At 47.2% G+C, this 21,120-nt stretch overlaps 1 protein-coding gene across 1 annotated transcript in view; it reads right to left on the bottom strand.

The window, feature by feature from the left end:
- The window catches only part of IL17RD (interleukin 17 receptor D), an 82,433-nt gene that overhangs the window by 23,082 nt on the left and 38,231 nt on the right, over positions 1-21,120 (bottom strand). Inside the window, exons 2-3 of the mRNA XM_043976092.1 lie at positions 4,886-4,943; positions 2,832-2,957 (exon numbers count right to left, since the gene is read on the bottom strand). Of these exons, the coding sequence (XP_043832027.1) occupies positions 2,832-2,957; positions 4,886-4,943 (184 nt within the window). The remainder of the gene's footprint in view (positions 1-2,831; positions 2,958-4,885; positions 4,944-21,120) is intronic.

The raw sequence follows: 21,120 nt of genomic DNA, 5'->3' as shown, positions 1-21,120 counted from the left end.
TCAAATTCTCCCATCCTACGATGACTGATTCAAAGGAACTCAGACACAGAGAGAGATGGTCCCTTGCAGGTCATTTAGTCCAGCTGCTCATTTTACACACAAGGAAACTGAGGTTCAGCAAGGTAAAGTGACTTGTCCAAGATCACACAGGTAGGAACTAACAGAGCTGGGATTTGAACCTATGTCCTCTAACTCCAAATTCTACTCTCCTTCCCCTTGTGCCACACCAGCTCTCAATGGGTACAATGCATAGTCCTTGTGTCAGTGAGGGGAAGGGTCACCACATGTCCTCCCTTCCCTTTATGGGGATTTATCATAGGGTCACAGATTTAGAGAGGGAAGGGACTTTAGAAGCCAGGGTCCAACTCCCTCCTTTTACTAACAAGGAAATTGAGGCTAGGGAGGTAAGTAAGCTGCCCCAGGGTCACAAAGCTAGTGTCTGGGGTAGGATTTGAACAAACACAAAGTCCATCCCATATAAGCCTCTGAACCCAGGGTTCTTAACCTGGAGTCTGTGAACTTGTTTGTTTTGTTTTGTTTTTTGTAGGGCAATGAGGGTTAAGTGACTTGCCCAAGGTCACACAGCTAGTAAGTGTCAAGTGTCTGAGGCCAAATTTGAACTCAGGTCCTCCTGAATCCAAGGCCAGTGCTTTATCCACTGAGCCACCTAGTTGCCATTTAAAAACATTCTGAGAAGGGGTCCATAGGCTTCACCACATTGTCAAAGGGCTCCATGACATCAAGAAGTAGACATAAGTGGCTTTCTCTCTGGCAACACCAATAGCAGGAGTGCCCTGACTATCCTGCTGCAGAGTGGATGGTGCACTGGGCTTGGAGTCAGGAGATCTGACTTTGAATCCCAGATGTCAACTAGGGTCACTCTACTCCCGGGAGCCTCAGTTTCCTCATCTGTAAAATGGAGACAATATCATGAGCACTGTCTACCTCACCCTGTTGGTTGGGTAGGAAGCAATCTGCAAAACTTCACTTCCAGAGAAATTTAAGCTCTTCTCATTTAGAAGAAAACAATATTATCCGACTCTATCTAATGAGACATTAAAGCCTCTAGCAATGAACTATTCCAGAGAGGAATGAGATTCCCACTCATTAGCAGGTTTCAAGGAAGGCTGAACGACCACTCATTGGGAATTCTGTAGAGGGCATTTTCCCTCAGGTGAGTTGGATTAAGTGGCTCTGAGAGTCTGTGAAGGAGGGACCCTAATTAAACAATATGCCTGGCAACTATACTGATAACAAGAGTCAGGGTTATTGGTAAAATCAAACCATGCCCACTCCATACAAAATTGAGCTCAACTCCAGGATCAAGAGCCTAATTTCAAGACAAGTTGCCAACAAAGCATTCTCCGCCAATCCCCCCACCCCAAATATCCCTAAATGCTCCATGTCGTTTTCTTTTATTGCTCTTAAGAGATCATATAGTGCTGTACACATATCAACTGCCAGCCATGACCCTTTCTGAGCAGTGTTGGTGAAATCGATAGCCATTCATAAAATGTTTCACAAAAAAGTGTGGCCCTTCCTCCCTACCCTTTACTCAAGAGCTCTTTCTTCCAATTCACTCACGTCTCATTTTATGGCCCACAACTGTGTTGAGCCAACTCACACCAAAATGCAACATACGAGCCAATTTAATGACTTGAATCGATACCAATAAATGACTTCCTTTATGTTCCCTTTTGTCTTCATGTTTTAATATTAAACAATGTTTAATATCTGGACGAGCGGCCTGTGAGGTCAACAGGAGTTAGCACTGTTATGTGGAAGCCAATGTCATCTTGGCCTTCATTAAGAGAGAGCCAGCTAGGCTAGAGGAATTAGGTGGCGCAGTGGATAAAGCACCAGCCCTGGATTCAGGAGGACCTGAGTTCAAATGTGGCCTCAGACACTTGACACTCACTAGCTGTGTGACCCTGGGCAAGTCACTTAACCCCCCATTGCCCTGCAAAAGAGAGAGAGAGAGAGAGAGAGAGAGAGAGAGAGAGAGAGAGAGAGAGAGAGAGAGAGAGAGAGAGAGAGAGAGAGAGAGAGAGAGAGAGAAAGAGAGTGCATGGTACTTCATGCTTGGTGAAGCTCAACTGAGCCTCTGGGGACATTTAGCCAGCAAAGAGGACCTGGGCCTGGGAGGGATTATAGCCGACTTTTAGGCCTAGGAAGAGCAGGAAAAGGGGTTAATTAGCTTTGCTTTGTTTGGCCTCAGAGAACAGAGTCAAGAGCTGTGAGGGAAGTGACAAAAAGGCCAACTCAGACCTAGCCCAGCACCCAGCACACAGTAGGTACTTAATAAATGCCTACTGGCTCACTGACTTGATAAAAGAATGCTTCTTAACAACTAGAGCTGTTCAGAAGTGGAATGGGTGTTCTTGCCAATGGTGGGCTCCTTCTCAATGGGTATCTTTAAGCCAAGACTAGATAACCACATGGGTCCGGTGGGTGATGAAAGAGATTCTTCTCCAAAATATGGGTTGAACAAGATGGTAGCTGAGATTCTGTGATTATTATCAGGGAAATACTGGGGACCCACAGACCTCCCTGTAAGTAGACAAGCCCCATCATTAAGAGAAGTTATTCTTCTTCCTGATAAGACTCACAATCTCAGCTGACTGGCTTTAACCCACAGAGAAAGACGTCCTTCTCCTGCTCTCTCAAAAGGGTCAAGAAAGTAGGGAACTCTAGGGAAGCCCCAGAAGAGATGGCTTCACGGATACAGCGCCGCTCATCATATCATCATCGTCGTCATCTCCCTCCCAATCAATGTCACCCACCAGTCATATGGGCAAAACAGGTGTCTGGTGAACGTTTCCTCCACTTACCCAGGGTCCCTGCTGTCCAAAACACGGTGATGGCCACCTGGTCATAGCAGGCGTATTGGCTGATGGTGATATTCTGCACATCGGCGATCACGTGTTTTCCCACTGGATTCAAGTATGTTGTACAGTCTTAGAAAGTATAGAACGAGAACAGTTAATTTTGACACGGCATTTTATTCGTGCCTTTTGCTTTTAATGTTATTTGGACAGACCACTGCCTACACATGGATATGAACCCTCCCCTTGGAAAAAACAACGACAAAGAAGTTAAGCAGAAGCAACGGACATGATGACTGCATCTGGAAGTGTATCCAGCACTCTGTACCTGTGGTCCCCCTCCTCTTTACTGAGAGCAAAGAAGAGTGTTTTATGGTCATTTCTCCAGTACTGAGGCCAATCATTATAGTCATTCAGGGTTCAACTTCTTCTTGTTGCTCTTTTCATTTACATCATTGTGATCCTCAGTAGTACTGAGAACAATTAAAATTTTTTAAAATCCCCTGGATTCATTTTACTCAAATCCTACAAAACCACGGCCAGGGAAGTGGCATCTCTGAAGGTGGGCAACTCTGCCAGACTTAAAAACATGTGTTTCTAATGCCCACCTATGACATCATGGGTATAACATGGAGGGAAATTGTATATGGGGGCTTTAGTGTTATTGACCCCTCGGGGTTTACATTACCACTCCTAGGGGGAGGGGCGGGGAGGACTGGGCGGGGCAGTTGGTGAGAGCGCCAGCTGGGAGAGGCTCTCACGTGCTCAGTCTGGGTTTCTTGGTGTGCAGTGTCAAGTTTTTATGACTAATACTTTACTCTAGTAGTAATTATTCACACTGATTTCTTCCCCCCTCTGCCCCCCAGTTTTCCATATCACAGAGCTAACACAAACAGCTGGCTTTCATGGGCTTTTCTTTCTGGAAGAAATGGGGACCGAGCCAAGAAAATGAGCACGAGAAGCCAGGGGGCTAGCAAGTCTATAGAGCGCATGACTCCATGACCTGTCTGCAGAAGGGAATATTCTGGGAAACTGTAACTAACAAGAAAGCTAACATTTAATTATCCCTTTAGGGTTTACAGAGCACTTCACGTTTATTATCTCACCTGATCCTCACAGGAATCCTATGGGGTGGGTGATATAAGCCCTATTTTACAGATGAGGAAACTGAGGCAGAGAGCCATTAAGTGGCTTGTCCACGTAGTAAGACCGTCACCTCTGTGGCTAAATCCTGAAACAGACACTGAGAGCATCCGCTGGTACAGAGCTAGGGAAACTAGCAAAGAGCTTTCAACTTAGATTTGTTCTGCTCCAATCCTCCACAACTGGGAGACACAACAAGGAAACCGAGGCCCAAAAGGGGGCATGACTTGTCCAAGACCAGGCAGGCAGCAAGTGGCAAAGCTGAGCTACGATTTGAACCCAGGTCCTCCTCCTGCAAGGATCCTCCATCTTTTCTCTGCACCTTGAAAGCAACGTTCTTGAGACCTGCAGTCAATTGATGGGGTGGTTACCACCTCACTGCCCATTTCATGTGTCCGACCCAATCAAGCTCCGGAGACTCACTGACTTAATGTTTTAAAAAAAATCATCTACAAGGAGAAACCAAAGCACAAGGATTTATGTAAGCTTCCACACTCTGAGTGAAGAAGTGAGCTGTGGCACCCTGGAGCAATCTTTTACTCTGCTTTTGTCATACTTACATGGGCCCTTGGCCAGGAATGCCATCTTCAAAGCACCTGGTATAACCATTGTTGGTTACTGTCTATGGCCAGAAAGAGAAGCATCATGGCACAGAAGTGTTAGGCTGCCAGGCCTGAATTCAAATGTGGCCTCGTACACTTACTAGCTGTGACCCTGGGCAAGTCACTTCACCCTGCTTGCCTCAGTTTCCTCACCTGAAAAATGAGCTGCAGAAGGAAATGGAACAGTGGTCCAGTATCTTTGCCAAGAAAACCCCAAATGGGGTCATGAAGAGCCAGACATGGATGAAAAATGACTGAACAACATCTCTGAGTTTCACGTTATCATAGGTTTTAGAAGTCAAGTTGGCTACTTACTGTCATATTTAAAGGTGACATTAGGCAGCCCGTTGTTCCTGCTGACTGGTACCACTCCCTATGAAAACAAAGAGAGAGAATATGATGCTGCACAGAACTAAGGAGCTTCTGAGGCACAATTTCTCCCTTAAAGACAAGAACCCCAGCCCTGACAGGGCTACAAGAGGCCTCAGAGACCTCTCAGCCCAGCTCATACCACAACCAGAATTCCCTTCCATGCCACCCGCAGAGAGCAGCAACCAGACTCTGCTGGGAGACCTCTGAGCAGCCCCTCCCCAGGCAGCTGCCCCCCACCAACACGGAGCCCAAACACCCCCCTTTGAAACTTCCCCAAATGGTCCTTGCTCTGTCCCTAGGAACCAAGCGAACAAATCTGATCATTTTTCTTTTCCAGTCACTACTTGAAGACAACTTGCAGATTCTTCCTTCTCCAACTGCCTCCATCGCCAGGCTGAGCAGCCCCAGTTTCTTTCCACCCTCGCCCATCAATCAAACTAGTGTCTCCTGTATATCAGGCACTACATGTGTCTTGGAGGCTACAAAGACAGAAATCACGCTACCCCTGCGATCAAGAAGCTCAGTCTATCAGAGATGACACACAGGTAGATTAAGCATATTGAACACGCGTATGAAGAGAATACAAGGGGATTCTGGGATCAGCAAGAGCTTTATGGAGTCTAGGGGTGTGTGTGTGTCAAGGAGTCACTCTCAGAAGAAGCTTTGTAAATAATCGAAGGCAAGGCTAACATTCTGTTAGAGGTTAGTGAAGACACAGCTGTCATTCTCTGCCCATCCAAGGTCACAGATACCCTGAGATCTGTCTGGAGAAGGAGTCTCTGCAGGCTGGCTTAGGAAGCCCTGGGGCAGAAGGTGGCACCTTCTCAGAGTCTGGCTTAGCAGGGAACTGGGGACCCCTCTCCACCCCAAACTGGGCATCCCGACTGGGACCTGCTCCTCTAACCAGGCACCATTGAGAAGGCCCTAGCATCCTCACCCTTCCTGCCAGGTTCCAGACCTTTGCTCATCAGGGGCCGGCCTAGGAGAGGCCCCTCCTTCAGGGCCTGCCAGTTAAAACAACAGTCTCCCCCAGACGCTTGAGAATGCCGGCGGGGAGCTGCGCCAGCTGGAACAGACTTCACATCCTGCCCTGGTAGGAAATTTTTTCCCCAGACAACCTGGTTCGTAAAAACCCCATCGAAGCCACAACAGAGAGGAGGCTCCCCAAATCCCCAAATACAGGTTTCTCATTCCAAAGTAGAACGACAGAGAAGGGATAAACCATCTCATTTAATGAGAAAACATTTCACTGCTTCCATAGCCTGGCCTTGCTTAGCATACACGCAACAGGCCCTAAAATAAAGGCTTCCAAGACCATGCTCTAGCCTCCAGGCAACACACCCGGTTCTGTATTTCTGCTTTAACAGGGACAACAAGCACAGCAGATCTCCCCTTTAATTATGGAGTCCACCCCACAATGGAGGGGCTTAAGCCTCGGGGGAACAGCCTTTCCCCCAACACATTCAAGTCATATTCTCGGTAATCCCCTTCCACAGGAGTGGTATCTAAGAATTCCCGCTTCCTCTACGGCAGCTGAGGGCCTTTATCTACAGGCCCCTCCAAGGGGTGCAGCCCTCGAGAAAGGGAGGGGAATGGTATGGGGGACACGGCTCATTCCCATTCCACCGGGAAGGCTAGAGAGAGGCCTTCCCGCTGGGAATGGCAAGAGCATTTAACATGCAACTGGCCGTCTCCAGGACGGTGGGCCAAGAAACCAGAGTTATCTTGATGCCAGCAGCTTGTAGTGAAATTGTATCCTGGGGCTCAGATGCCCAACTCTCATTTCTGCAACACACAGGACATCTGGATGGCCCAGCTGCAAAGCACAAAAACATGAGGCCCTAACAAGGGGGGTAGGTGAGTAAAGAACATACACCACCATCACCACCACCACCACCATCACCACCAATACCAATACCACCACCACCATCACCATCACCATCACCACCACCACCACCACCACCACCACCACCACCACCACCACCACCACCATCACTACCAATACCACCACCATCACCATCACCACCACCACCATCACCATCACCATCACCACCACCACCACCACCACCATCATCATCACCACCACCACCACCATCACTACCAATACCACCACCATCACCATCACTACCAATACCACCACCATCACCATCACCATCACCACCACCACCACCACCACCACCATCACCACCATCACCATCATCACCATCACCACCACCACCACCACCATCATCATCAGAGCTGACACCTAGAAGGCTTTAAGGTTTGCACAATGCTTTACACATATTATCTCATGCAGGATGTCAGAAGATCACATGGTGCACCAGAAATAAAGATTTCCTGATGACCTTTCCTTGGGTCATGGTGTAGTGGCTAAGGCACTGTATCTGGAAGTAAAGAAGAACAGGTTTCAAAGCTCACCTCAAACACTTACTGTGTGACCCTAGGCAAGTCACCTACCTTTTCTGTGCCTCAGTTTCCACATCTGAAAAATGAGCTTGGGCTCAATGATTTCAAAGGTCCCTTTCCAATTAAAAATCTAAGATTCTGATTCATTAACCCCCTCCTCCCCACATACATACATTCATTGTCATCTTTCAAATGTTTGCCAAGCACCCATTAGTAAGGGCAGTTGAGATACAATCCTGCTAAGACACGAACACTAATGTTTTCTATTGCCTTGAAACATTGGCAAATTTTCTAAGAGTGGTCTCAAGGTGGAGAAAAGAGCTCAAGCCTAAGGATCACCAACTCACAGAATGTCTAAAGTGGTAGGGGCCTCGGTGGTCACCTGGCCCACCTCGTGCCTAAATAAGAACCTGCTCTGACATACCTGACCCCAGTGGTTATCCTGCCTTTGACTGAAGTTCTTCAATGAGTAGGAACCCACTGGCTCCCAAAGTGGCCCAATCTATTTTGGGCAGCTAGGTGGTGCAGTGGATAGAGCAGTGGGATGGGAATCAGAAGACTTGTCTTCCTGAGTTCAAATCTGGCCTCAGAAACTTCCTAGCTGTGTGACCCTGGGCAAGTCACTTAACCAGTTTGCCTCTCTTTCCTCATCCGTCAAAGGAGCTGGAAAAGGAAATGGCAAGCCACTCCAGGATCTTTGCCAAGAAAACTCCAAATAGGGACACAAAGAGTCAGACACAATGGAACCTTTGCCTGAACAACAAAAATTGTTAAGATATTTTGATTTGTTGGCGCAGTGGATAGAGCACCGGCCCTGGAGTCAGGAGTAGCTGAGTTCAAATCCGGCCTCAGATACTTAACACTTACTAGCTGTGTGACCCTGGGCAAGTCACTTAACCCCAATTGCCTCACTAAAAAACAAACAAAAAAAGATATTTTGATTTGTATCAAACAGAAAGTACAGGTAAATCGGTAGCATTAGGCCATGGCTTAGGGCAAGACACTTCATTCTTTGGGGCAGCCTTGAAGGGTCTAGTTGTTCCCAGCCCCTCCCCCTTTTGGAGCTGGGGAAAAGGATCATGCCCAGGTCTTAGAACTCTACCCCAACAGCCTTCTTTACAAGACGAAAGTTTTCTCTGTGGCAAGCCCTGGACTGTAGCCAGGTCCTGACGACTGGCCATGGGCCAGGCCCTCGCTGTGTTTAGATTCTAGACAGTCTCAATGGGTTTATGTCCCAACTGGCTAAGAGATTCCTTTTCCTGTTCCTGAAGCCCTGAGTGGGGACAGGGTTCAACAGAAAAAATTCTGCATGTTTCCCCCACGCAGAAGTTCTGGGGGCCAGTGGCTCATAGAATCGTGACTTCTGGGGAACAGATTCAGCAGAATTGAGGGCCCAGCACCACTTCTCCAATGGCTCCCCAATTGGCCACACTTTCACCTGTTTGTCCTTGAGAGTACAACTCTACCATGTCAGAGACCTGGGGGTGTCGGACTCCATAGGGAGGCGCCACCCTTCTTCTACTTTGAGGGACTGGCCAAGGTGAATGGGAAAGCAGCATCCTGTCTGATCTTCCTACAAGTTATTTGAACCCATACCTTTCTGACCCAGCAGCCTTTCCCCTCACTCTTCTGTGCTGCCTCTCATGTCATATGGTACTAGCTTTGAGCTGGAAGGGACCATAGAGCCCATTAAACCTCAATTTACAGATGAGGAAACTGAGGCAGTGAGAGATGAAGCGACTTGCCCAGGGTCTCAACCAGCAAGTCTCCAGCCTCAGGGATCCTCAAGAATTGGCATTCTCCAACTCTGCAATGGCATTTTGCTGTCATTTTATTTCTATTATTTTAAACTTGGAATGGTTTTCCCATGGTATCTATGTTCCCAGAGACCCTACAGTGTGGCTGGGCTATGGCGGCAGTAGCCGATGACTTCTGATACAAAGGTGGCAGGACAGGAGTCTGGTGTGGCCGATGAAGAATGGTGCTGCCTTCTCCGATCGTGGTGTCTGACCCAGCATCAAAGCCCTCATCCCAGCCCTACATGGGAAAGAAGAAAGCACCCAGAAGAAGCCTGAAATGTATCTCTGGTGATTTTGAGATCCTGGTAGGAAAAAAAGGCTCGGAGAGAACAGTAAGTACGGCCAGGGACTCTCACAGGGCACCAACTTCATGAAGGACGGGAGACCTATAGAAGAGAATACTGACAATGTAGTAGGAAATGATGCTGATGAGAAAGAAAGGTAAAAACACGTGAAGAACCAATTCAGCTACGAGAGGGCTCTACTTTCACATATTGGTTTGGTTTTTTTTTGAGGCAATTGGGGTCAAGTGACTTGCCCAGGGTCACACAGCTAGTAAATATTAAGTGTCTGAGGCCGGATTTGAACTCACATATTGTTTTAAAAAGTAGGAGAAAAGGGACAGCTTGGTGGTGCAGTGGATAGAGCACTAGCCCTTGAGTCAGGAGGGTCTGAGTTCAAATCCAGCCTCAGACACTTACTAGCTGTGCAACTCTGGGCAAGTCACTTAACCCCAACTATCTCCCAAAAAACCCTAAAAATAAATTAGGAGGAAAGATGTACAAGCAAGGGCAAATTCAAGAGTTGGCATGAACTTGTAAGAACAGTGCCGGGTAGTGAAGCACATCTCCCTACTCTTGGCAGAGAGAGGATGGCCCATAGGTACAGAATGGAGCATGTGTCATCATCAGACATGGCCAACGGGAAGGTTTGCTTTGCTTAAAAAGGCTTCTTTGTTGTAATGGAGGGTACTATGGGGGAGGGACAGTCACCAGGAACTGAGGGTAATGTTAAAAGCATCACTAATTACTTTTTTTTCTCTTTAAATAATAGGGTCAGGAAGGCTCACGCCCAGAATGAGCTGAAACTTGTGGGGGAAAATGCAAAGGAAACAAAAAGGCCTTTAAAAATGACATTTAGAAGAAGATGAGCGAGAACAGTGCCGTGCTTGGGGCAAACAGAAAATCACATTGCAGAAAGCTGAACCTCTTAACCCACGATGGCTTCCCATCTCCTCTCCAAGGAGAATGACCCCAGACAGCGGCTCACTACCTAAGACACTTATAACCTTTAGACTTGCATCGAGATAAGACTGGCTGCCTTCCAAGGGAGTGAGCTCCCCATCGCTAGGGATACTCAAACACGAAGGCTGGCTCCACGTCATCTATGAGGAAGTTGACAGAAGGAATTCTTGCCCTGGATGGGAGGTGGCAGAATGACTTCCAAGAGCCCTCCCACCGCTGAGATCACAGGACACGGAATCGCCCATCTGCATTTGTAAAGAGTTTCTCTGTTGAGGTTTGCTGCGGATACCAGAATAACCACAGGTCTGATCCAAATAATTTAGAGCCACTTTCCCAACTCCCTGCGATGACTAAACGGTGTCTCCTTGGCTGAATGCTAAGAAGGGTTTGAGGCCTAAGCTATAGGACCTTGTGATGAGTCGGGGAGGGCACAGGCACAATAGCCAAGTGCACAGTCGCTTAATAAGGTGTGCAGAGCTCCCTACATTACCTCCCTGCACCTCAGCTTCTTCACCTGTAAGATTAGGGGTGGGGAGGGGCAGCTAGGTGGCGAAGTGGATAGAGCACCGGCCTTGAATTCAGGAGTACCTGAGTTCAAATCTAGCCTCAGACACTTAACACTTACTAGCTGTGTGACCTTGGGCAAGTCACTTAACCCCAATTGCCTCACTTAAAAATAAATAAATTTAAAAAAAAAAAAGATTAGGGGTGGGGGCCTGGCTGGCCCTGAGCTCCATCAAGCTCTGGCTTCTAGGACCCCATTGCCTGACCTGGGTCTCACAGAAAGCTTACACGGCAGGTAGTGCGGACACTGATATTCCCTTTTTACAGATGAGGACATAGGGAGGCCCGGAGACAGGAAGGAACCTGCCCACGGTCTCTTAGGGTCACCAGAAGTATTCTGGCTTCTGTTTCCTGGCCCCCGAGTCCAGTTTTCCTTCCACTGCAGGGTATTAAGCTGATTGAATGTAGGAACTTTCATTTTTTTGGTGGGGGGGGGGGGAGATCTGTAAACTTGGTGCCTAGAGCATATAGTAGGCACCTAATAAATGCATGTTCCTTGATCGACTGACTGATAAGAAACGCAGGGCAGGGCCAAAATGAGCAACAGAAATGACAGAAATCACATAACACTCCTACAGCAGGTCAGAGAATAGGGAGAAGTGTGGGCTGGTCGTATGTCCTTCATCTGAACAATTCAAGCAGAGACCCTGGCCCAAGGTGTCAGTTTTCCCCACCTCCCACACACTGAGCCTTGTGCTTGCAGGGGATCCCCTTCAGGGACTTAGATCCCCCTCCCCATCCCTTTCGTAGGTGTTTCTAGCCTGCACTTGGCATTGCAAAGACAAAGGCCTCTGATTTCTCCAACTCTGGAAATGCTTTTCAAGTACAAAGGCAAAGAGGGTTGGCTTGAGAGCCTTCCTTTGAAAAATGGACTTTGGCTTCCTTTGCTAGGACAGCTTAGAGCCCCACTGCCAAAACCTTTGTAGTCAATAACTGAAGAGCAGTCATCCCCGGCTGAAAGCCAATGGTCCAGAACATGGTTCTTATTGGAAAGTCAAGCAAGAAGTCCAATGATAGGAAGGGTCGTAGACTCTGCAAAGTGACAACTTGGGAGGGCTGGGGGAGCAGGCACTGGCAGCTGGACGGACACAGGGCAGGGGAGGGATCAGCTGATCAGCTGGGAATGGGGCATAGTTAACAGAAGGTCAGTAAGACTGGCTAATCTCAGGCAGTGCGTAGCTGGGACAGCCCCTTCTCCGGTTGTCTTCTCCACTGGCAGACTCAGTTTCCTTGTCTGCAAAACAACAGGGTTAAAGTAGCTGGTCCTTTTTGGCTCTAGAATATTTTCCAGCTCTGCCTGTCTTCTCCCAAAGTAATACTCCACATGGTGATTACGATCCTGTTAAGCTAAAACAGGGTTACACCTGGGCCTGGAATTAACTTTCTTTTCTTTGTTAAACTTTTGGGGCGCCTTTTTGTGCATTGGTTAGTTTCTTTTACCTTGATGATCTGTGGGAGGCAGGGGGTGCAGTGGGGGGAGAGAGGGGGCCTTGAATGCAGAAGGTCCTGGGTTTGAGTCACCTCTGACCCCAGCCAGCAGTGAGACCCTGAGAAAGTAGCAGTCCAGATTATTAGCTGGGGGCATTAGTAAAGGGAGCTTTTCTGCTGGGAGTTTCCTCTACCCAAGAATCACAAGGCCAGCTTCCTCACCCACTATTTTAAAGATCGTATTTTCCCCCACCCCTTCTTATAACAAAGAAAACCAGTTAAACCAAACTAAGTCTGACAGCAAAGACAACATTCCTTACCTCTAACCACCCCCACCCCCTTTCTCCAGACCCAAGATTTCACTGACGTGGGACACTCCAGCTGAGACAATTCCCTCTATTAGTTCAGATCAGCTAAAATTCTACCACTCAGAGTCATACAGAGTTACCTGCCCTGGGCTGTGAGAAATTACTAACTTCCCCACAAGTGTCAAAGGGAAGATTCGAACCCAGGCTTTTTTGACACCCAGGCCAGCTGGGTGTCAAAATGTCATTGCCATCTTCCATTTTCACCTCAGAGTAATTTCTGGATGTATAGCTCCCACCCCCATCTCTCAGAATGAGCCCTCCCTTGTAACAAGGAAAAACAGTCAAGAAAAACCTATACCAGTCCATACCCATAGTCCCTTGTTCTTCTACTGAAAAGACTGAGGTACTCTGTCATCTCTTCTCCAGGAGTAAGACTGGCTGATATAATTCCTTGTCACCAGGCTTTTCACTCAGCATCATCTTTTTTGTTTACTTAATTCTATTACTTCCTTAATTTACTTAATTCATTAACTTTATATTGGCCTCCACTGTCCTATTAGGATGGAAACCAGTCATGGGAAGAAGTAGATGTAAAGTCACTTATGTAATGGGGACAGGGATTCTTATCCCCATTTAACAGATGGAGAAATAGAGGTTTCAAGTTCCCAAAATCAGGGGCCAGAGTAGGTATGAAATGGGATCGAGGTCATCCAGAACTCATAAAATAATAGAAACCTCCGCCAGTATAATGACTTATAAACGTAGGCCAGGTTTCATTTTCACAAATCCCACATTAAGAACTCGAAAGACCGGCTTAGCATCAGAGGAGATTTGCTGGCTCAGTAAGAGAGCCCACAACCCAAGGAGGCAGAGATCGGACTATTTACCAAACCTAGTCAACAGTGCCCACAAAAACAGGGCACAGCCTAATAAAATTCCCTTTTCAGGAAACATTCCCAAGCTTTTAGCGGCCCAGCAGCTCTGATATTTAATTAGCCAACAATTAAGAAGCCTTGTTTGTCATGTCTAACTTAAGAACGATAAATATGAGCGCCATGGCCTCCGGGTCCCGCATTCTTACTTAATTGATCCTGAACATCTGCTGAACAGGCCGCTTTTAATTTGTTCCAAGCCCGACTAAGCAGCAAGCCTCTGCTGCCCGGAGCTCTCCTATAAAATTCCTTTGGTCTGCACACCCCAGGAACAGAGACGGAAACAGTGAATGAGGAAACATAATGGAGAAAACATCTTTTACTAGGAAAGGAAAAAAAAAAAGATAAACTTTAAATGCTCTAAAGTCACGAAATTCAAAGTAGAAAAACACACCACACTATCTTCCCAGATGGGGAAAAGCAAAAGCCTCGAGCAAGAAATGGAAGCCAAGTTATGAGGTTACTACCAAAAGGGCCCCAGAAGCCCCTGACCATTGGGCGACAGCAAAAGAGAAAGGGAAAAACTGATGTTTGCCCAAGGAGTCCTTAAGAGTCTTATTTGAAGGCACTGATTTCACCAGTAAAGTACTTTAACTGTCCTGCTGCTGGCTTAACTGTGACTCTGGGGCTAAAACCTGCAATTTCTGGTACCATGGTTTTGTGTTGTTGGATTTTGAAATAATTACATTGGAATCTTTTTTTTTTTAAGTAAAAGGAACAGTAAGAGACAAAATGAGGCATTTCAATTTTGTTTAATAATTCGAATTAACTGCAATTCCCTTCACTAGAGGAAGCTTGCAAAGTTTCAATTTCCCAATTTCAGTCATTGAAACTTCAAATTCAGTTCAAATGGCTTGCATTTCTATTCTCTGGGGAAAAGTTTTCATTTGTAGCATGAGAGGCAGAACTGCAGAGATGATAAAAAGAAGCTTTGGCTCCCTGGATCAATAAATGGACAAACATTTGTTCAGCACCCATGTGGCAGGCATTGTACTACATTGTGATAGGGATACAAAGAAAAAACAAAAAGGTCCTGCCCTCAAAGAGCTTATATTCTAATGGGAAAGACAACATGCACATACAAGAAAATCAACTTAAAGCATCTTTGGAAGGGAAAACACTAGCAAATGAGGAAGGAGAGGGAGGAAGAAGGAAGAGGCTCCCTACAAAGCTGAGACTTGAAGGATGGCAGAAATTCACAGCTCTAAGACTAGAAGGGTCTTCAGTTGGGGGATTAAGTTGGAGGAGGAATAATAGCTAGCACATACAAAGTTTAAAGTTTTAGAGAGAGCTTTATGAACATCTCATTTGCTCTTCTCATTGATTTGTCTCATGGAGGATTTAAATGATTTCTCCAAGAATACACAGGTAGTAAAAATTCATAACACCCAAGTTGGAGTTAGGAGACCTGAGCCTCTAACACTAGCAGTAACCTTGAGCAAATTACTTCTCTTGGAAAGCTTCCGTTTCCTCCTCTCTAAAACGAAGGCAGTAATTACGACTCCTATTTATTTTGCGCTTTAAGGCTTGCAAAGCCTGTAACAGACCTTAGCTCCCTTGATCCTCAGAACAGCTCTATGAGAAAGACTCTATGATCACAGTAGGCGCTTAATAAATGTTTTATTGGCTGGCTGACTGATCTCCATTTAATAGACAAGTTATACTTATTTCAGTCTGAACCTTCAGCCTACAAGAAATCCCCTCTTGAAAGCAAAGAAGACCAGAGCAGGGAAGGCTTCCAATTATGAATGCACAGGTTACTAAGGAAGGCATGCAGCAGACCCGGGGCTCAAATCAGCTTCAGATATCCCTTTGACATTTTAGTCATTAAAAGTGCGACTTTACAAGAATAACAGCCTAGGACCAATGCTGTGTCGTCCACTTTTTTATGAGAGCATAAGAGCAGGACCATCTGGCAATTACTGTGTCTGTCCCTGTAACCTTAAGGATCTTTAGCTAATTAGAGAGATCTGGGGGGGGGCATAGGAAATCAGTGCCCCCAGAGCTTAGCCCCGTGCATCCGACCAAATCTGTAATCACAATCCATCTTTCATGTGTTGCTAATCAGCACACACATGGTAGCGATTTCATGGTCCCCAAAGGAAAGCTGAAGGGACAATTGTTTGGGATTTCTGCCATCCAGGAGAAGGGTTCCTGCTGACCATACAGCCCGTATCAAGTCCAGGGCTTTCCAGCGGACATCTAAGCCTCAAGTCCCCATTTTCCAAGTTCAAACGAATTCTAATAATCAAACTAGTTCCATATAGACATTGACATATATTGGATTTGTGGGTAAGGATTATTTCCCAGAGGATATTAACACGTTCAATATGTGTTGGCCTTGTAAAAAAAAAAAATCCCCCCTCCCCATTCATCATTTTTAAACACCTATTCGGGACCAGGCACTCTAAATAACAACAGTAGCAACTGTTCATAAAGAGCTTTGGAGCTTACAGAAGAACTTAGCTCCCAGTCTCATTTGAGAACCTTAACAGGTCTGTGAGGTGGGCATCACAGGTGATCATGAGATCGGGGATTGGAGCCCCCAAGGATCTGGGGGGGGCATCTATTACAACCCCATTGTTTTATAGAAACAGGTTCTAACACCAAGAAAGCTGAGATGATTTGTTCAAGGTTACACACGTGGTGAGTGACAAAGCAGAGATTCAAATCAAGCTTATTTCACTCCAAATCTACTTAAATTTTTTTTATGAATTTACCCATTCTCAGAAAACACAACCACCTCCAATATATTAAGAAGGACAAGAAAGAGAACTGTACAAGAGGTCAGCATTTTCCCCTGCACCAAACAGGGAAACTGAGGCACATAGCTAATGAGTGGCTTGCTTGGGTTTATGCAGCCAGTGTGAGAGTTCAGATAAGCACCCAGGTCCAGTCTTGGGTCCCTGATTCTACTCCCAGCCTCCCCATGCTGGGCACACAACCATACCTCAGATACATCCCCCACAAAGAGGACACCCTCCAGCACCATAGCAGCCTTGCTCTCTCTTTCTCTCTCCCACATGGGACAACCTGGGCCTTGATGCTATTTCCAACAGCACCTCAAATACCAGGACCCAGCCTACGCACACGTCCATGGGACCCATCCTATGCACACGTCCATGGGACCCATCCTCCAATGAGAAGGGATTGTTTCTAAGTCTCCAAGCTTTAAAAAGTGAGCTATAAAAATGGGCCTTGAGAGCCAGAGCCAAGATGTGCACTCCCTGACACGCACACACGCAGCTTCCATCACTGTTAATGGGAAACGTATGCGAGCACGTACACTCAGAGCGTTTCCCAAGTGAGACTCCTGCTCATAGGAACAAACTATTGCATCCGTTTCTGGGTGGTTGTTTTTTTAAAGACACAGAACTACTCAGACACAAATGGACCAGGATTCAGTAAATAGAAGGGAAGGGAAAAAACAGAAGCAAGAGAAGGAAGAGAAATAGAAAAAAAAAACCACCACAAGAAAAAAGGCCAACAGGCTAACAAGGTTCAGTTACAGACAGAAGAACTTTGCAGTTGGGGGCCCAGGTAAAAAGCCCAGGTTAGACAAGCCTGGTTTGGTATCTCTAGCAGAGAACAAAATAATGATTAGACAAGAGAGGAAAACTTAGGGCTATAAACCCCATCGTTAGGACTAAGCTGGGAGGAAATGTTAGGATCAAAACGAGCACTAATAAAAAGCCTTCAGACCACACAGAAGGAAAGGGGCGAGCGGAATTGTTCTGACTTCAAATACAGCGAGGCATGGCCCAGGAACAGGATATCCAAAGACTGGATCACATCTGGAATTTTGCCTTTATAATACAAAATACCTTCGAGAAATTGCAGAGGGAGGGGGCGAGGGCTTTGATGTTACCATGGGAACTGAAGTCACTCCAGAAAAGCTATCCCATGTGCCAGGTGTAAGACACAGGCTTCTTCCAACATGGGCTTTATGAATTTAAGCATTGCCAAAGCACACGGGGGAGAGGAGGGGTGCTGAGGCCAACCACGGCATCTCAGTGGACAGCATGGCCAGCGGCTCCCCACCCCATGACAGTGGACACTGAGGAGAAGCTTTCAAAGTATGCTGGGAGAATTAGCCCAGCGTCAAACAATCTCTAAAGCATCAGCATCCTGCAGAAGAGGGAGGTTCTCCATCCCGGACAATGAGGGTTTATTAAGCACTACTATAGGCCAGTCACTATGTGGGGTACCGGAGAACTAAGGACAAAAACAGAAAGCTGTCCCTAACCTCAAGGAGCCTTCAAATCCAATCCTCTCTCTGAAAGAGCCCTAGAATTTCTAACGCCTTTGTAAAGTCTACGCCAGAACAGAGAGAGACCCTCTGGAGAGATGATCAGGGAGTCTGAGGACCTGGGTTCAAATTCTGATCTCCGTCACATCATGTGATCTTGGCAAATCACTCAGCTTTTCTTAGCCTCAGTTTCCCCACCTGTAAAAACAATGGGATTGGGCTGTATGATATCTATTATTCCCTTTTAGCTGTAAACCTATATGGGTGTGTGTGTGTGTGCGCCTGCGCGCGCGCACGTGTGTGTAGTTTAGAGTTATATATACGTTACATAAGTTGGCTCTAAAGTTTATTACAGAGCTATATATGTAAGTTGTGTAAGTTGTGTCTAAAATTTTATTATACATATATATGTGTATACCCGTATGTAGTTTAGAGTTTTATAAATATCTGTATTTTATATATGTATTCTGTAAGTTCTGTCTAGAAGTTGATGGTTATCTTGGAGATGCTGGAGAGGAGAATGAGGTTGTACTTGGAATCAAAGACCAGCGCTGAAGCCAACAAGCACGAATCTCTCCTCTCTGGGCCTGTCTCCTGACTAACAAGATGGCGGTGCTGGCCTAGGGGACCTCCGTGGCCCCTCCCACATCCACGGGCTTCTACAATAGAAATAAATACAGGCTCCTTGGCTCCACTGGCTCCTAGGCTGGCCGCACTTGCTGTTCTGAGGTCATCTCTGCTCGGGGCTGTGCGTGGTGCTTGGCGCCCGGCCCGTGAGAACATCTCTGTGCTCCTGCAGCAATGACAGGCCTAACAGGACCCCAGATTTAGAAGCAGGATGGAGCTGCAGGAGGCCATTGGTCTGATCCTCCCATTTCACAGGTGAGGGAACGGACGCCCAGTTTCCCAGACCTAGGGAAGTGACTTGGTCCCCAGGCTGTGGCCAGGCCCTTTCTGAGGACCGCTGGCCTGGGAGTGTTAGTGGCCATGACCTTCTTCTTAAATTTCCCCATCTCAGTTCTCCCAGATTTTTTTTCACTAGCAATAATAACCCACGTAAGCCTGTGCCCAGCCTTTTCTCAACAAGGTCCAAAGCCTTAACATCGACTTCTGCAGGGAATGGAGAGAAGTCTGCAGAGTAATGAAAACACTACTGGTAATAACACCAGTCACTCAGCAGTGTGGTGAAGGAGGAAGAAACCTGATCCTGGAGTCAGGGGACTCCAGTTCAAATCCCACCTCTGCGGCTTGCTACTGGGTGACCTTGGGTCAGTCATTCATGCCCCTGGGCCTCAGTATCTTGCTTGGTAAAAGGAAGGGGTTGGTCTAGATGGACTCAGAAGCCCCTTCTGACTCTAAATCTATGACCCTATGGCTGCTCTGGGCCTCAGTTTCCTCAACTGTAAAATGATAGGGTCAGACTGAACGGATGCTGGGGTCTCTCCCAACCCTAGATCTCTGGTCCTCCTATGATCTCTCTGGACCTCAGATCTTTTTTTTTTTTTTTTAGTGAGGCAATTGGGGTTAAGTGACTTGCCCAGGGTCACACAGCTAGTAAGTGTTAAGTGTCTTAAGGCTGAATTTGAACTCAGGTCCTCCTGACTCCAGGGCCGGTGCTCTATCTACTGCGCCACCTAGCTGCCCCCTCAGATCATTTTAAGGTTTGAAAAGCGCTTTAGTTACATGACCTCACTTGAGCCTATGGGACACCTTTGTTACCTTTCTGCCCCCATCTTACAGAAAGGGAGACTGAGGCTGGGTAAGATAAAGGACTCTGTCCCAGGGGCACACTTGTCCCAGGCAGGATTTGAACTGTTCCTGCTTACCCGACTCTCCCTCTCCCGAGTCCTGGGTTAGCGGCATAGCTGAGCCTGGTTCGAGCCTTGTGGAGTAGTGCCTATGATCTCTGACACCTCCAAAGGCAGCAGATCCATCCCGCTCCCTCCAGGTGATCCTCTTTACAGGACAGCCCCCCACGGCCTCCCTCCCTCCCTGCCTCCCCAGCTTGTGCAGTAGCTTGTCTGGGCGGCCGGACATGTCAATTAGGCCTCCCTCCAGCCCGGGGAAGCCTTTGTGGTCCTGCTAACATCAGGACCAGTTTGACTTCCTGAGCACAATAAGGCCCGGCCGGGGGTAAGCTGATTGCTGACCCGGCCAGGTCACTGGACTTCCTTTTGTCAGAGGGCCTAGGATGTCCACCAGCAAGATGAGATGCCCAGAGCCACCTTCCCCATCCCACAGTCAGGGCGGCCTTTCTGTCACCCCTGGGCCCCCAAGCCCAACAACCTCTATCATTGTTTCAGAGTGGATTCAGCAAAGAAAGAAACCATAAGCAACACGGCTCGGAGCCAGAAGGAATCCTGGGGCCAGTGAGGCCCATCTCAAATTCTACAGATAAGGAAACTGAGTCTAGGACCACAGCGAAGAGTCCCTGGAAGTTAAGTACATCTCTTCCTTCCAACACTCCCAGGCTTTTCTAGAAAAAAGGGCATTTCCTGAGGAAAGGGAGCCTGGGCTTAGTACAAAGGGCACTTGTCCCCTCTGGAGTCCTAGGGCCTGGGTTCAAATTCTGGCTCTGCTGTTTACAATCAGAGAACCATAGAAAGGAACCTTAAAAGTCATTATACAGGTGAGGAAACTGAGGCCCACCGAGGGGAATAAATTTGGTCAGGGTCATAAGATTCTATATTCAGACCTGTAAGGCCCCTGAGAGGTCATCTAATCCAACCTCTCCATTTCACGGGTGAGGAAACTGAGGCCCGGGAAATGAAATAAATTGCCAAATCAATGACCCAAACCCAGCGGTGTTCCGTCAGGCTCGCCAAGCTGCCTTGGGAAGTCACTCCCTGTCTCTGGGCCTCAGTTTCCCTCTATGACAAAACCAGTGGGCTTGTGCTAAAGTCCCCTTAGGAGCCCGCCCAACTCCCACCTATGATGTTATATGATGGACTCAAATCATTCCCTGTTTTTTTTTTTTTGGTGAGGCAACTGGGGTTAAGTGACTTGCCCAGGGTCACACAGCTAGTAAGTGTCAAGTGTCTGAGGCTGGATTTGAACTCAGGTCCTCCTGACTCCAGGGACGGTGCTCTATCCACTGTGCCACCTAGCTGTCTCAACACAAATCATTCCTTAAAAAAAAGGTCAGGGAATGAAGGCACAGGATGCAGAGCTGGGGGGTCTGTGGGGAGCTGTGACCTTGGATGGCCTCTTAAACCTCTCAAGACAAAAACTTTCCCTTCTGCACCCCT

The sequence above is a fragment of the Dromiciops gliroides genome, chromosome 1 (assembly GCF_019393635.1).
Source record: "Dromiciops gliroides isolate mDroGli1 chromosome 1, mDroGli1.pri, whole genome shotgun sequence".
In the NCBI taxonomy this organism is placed as follows: domain Eukaryota; kingdom Metazoa; phylum Chordata; class Mammalia; order Microbiotheria; family Microbiotheriidae; genus Dromiciops; species Dromiciops gliroides.
The sequence above is the reverse complement of the archived record's forward strand: the minus strand, read 5'-3'. Positions and strand labels throughout refer to the sequence as shown.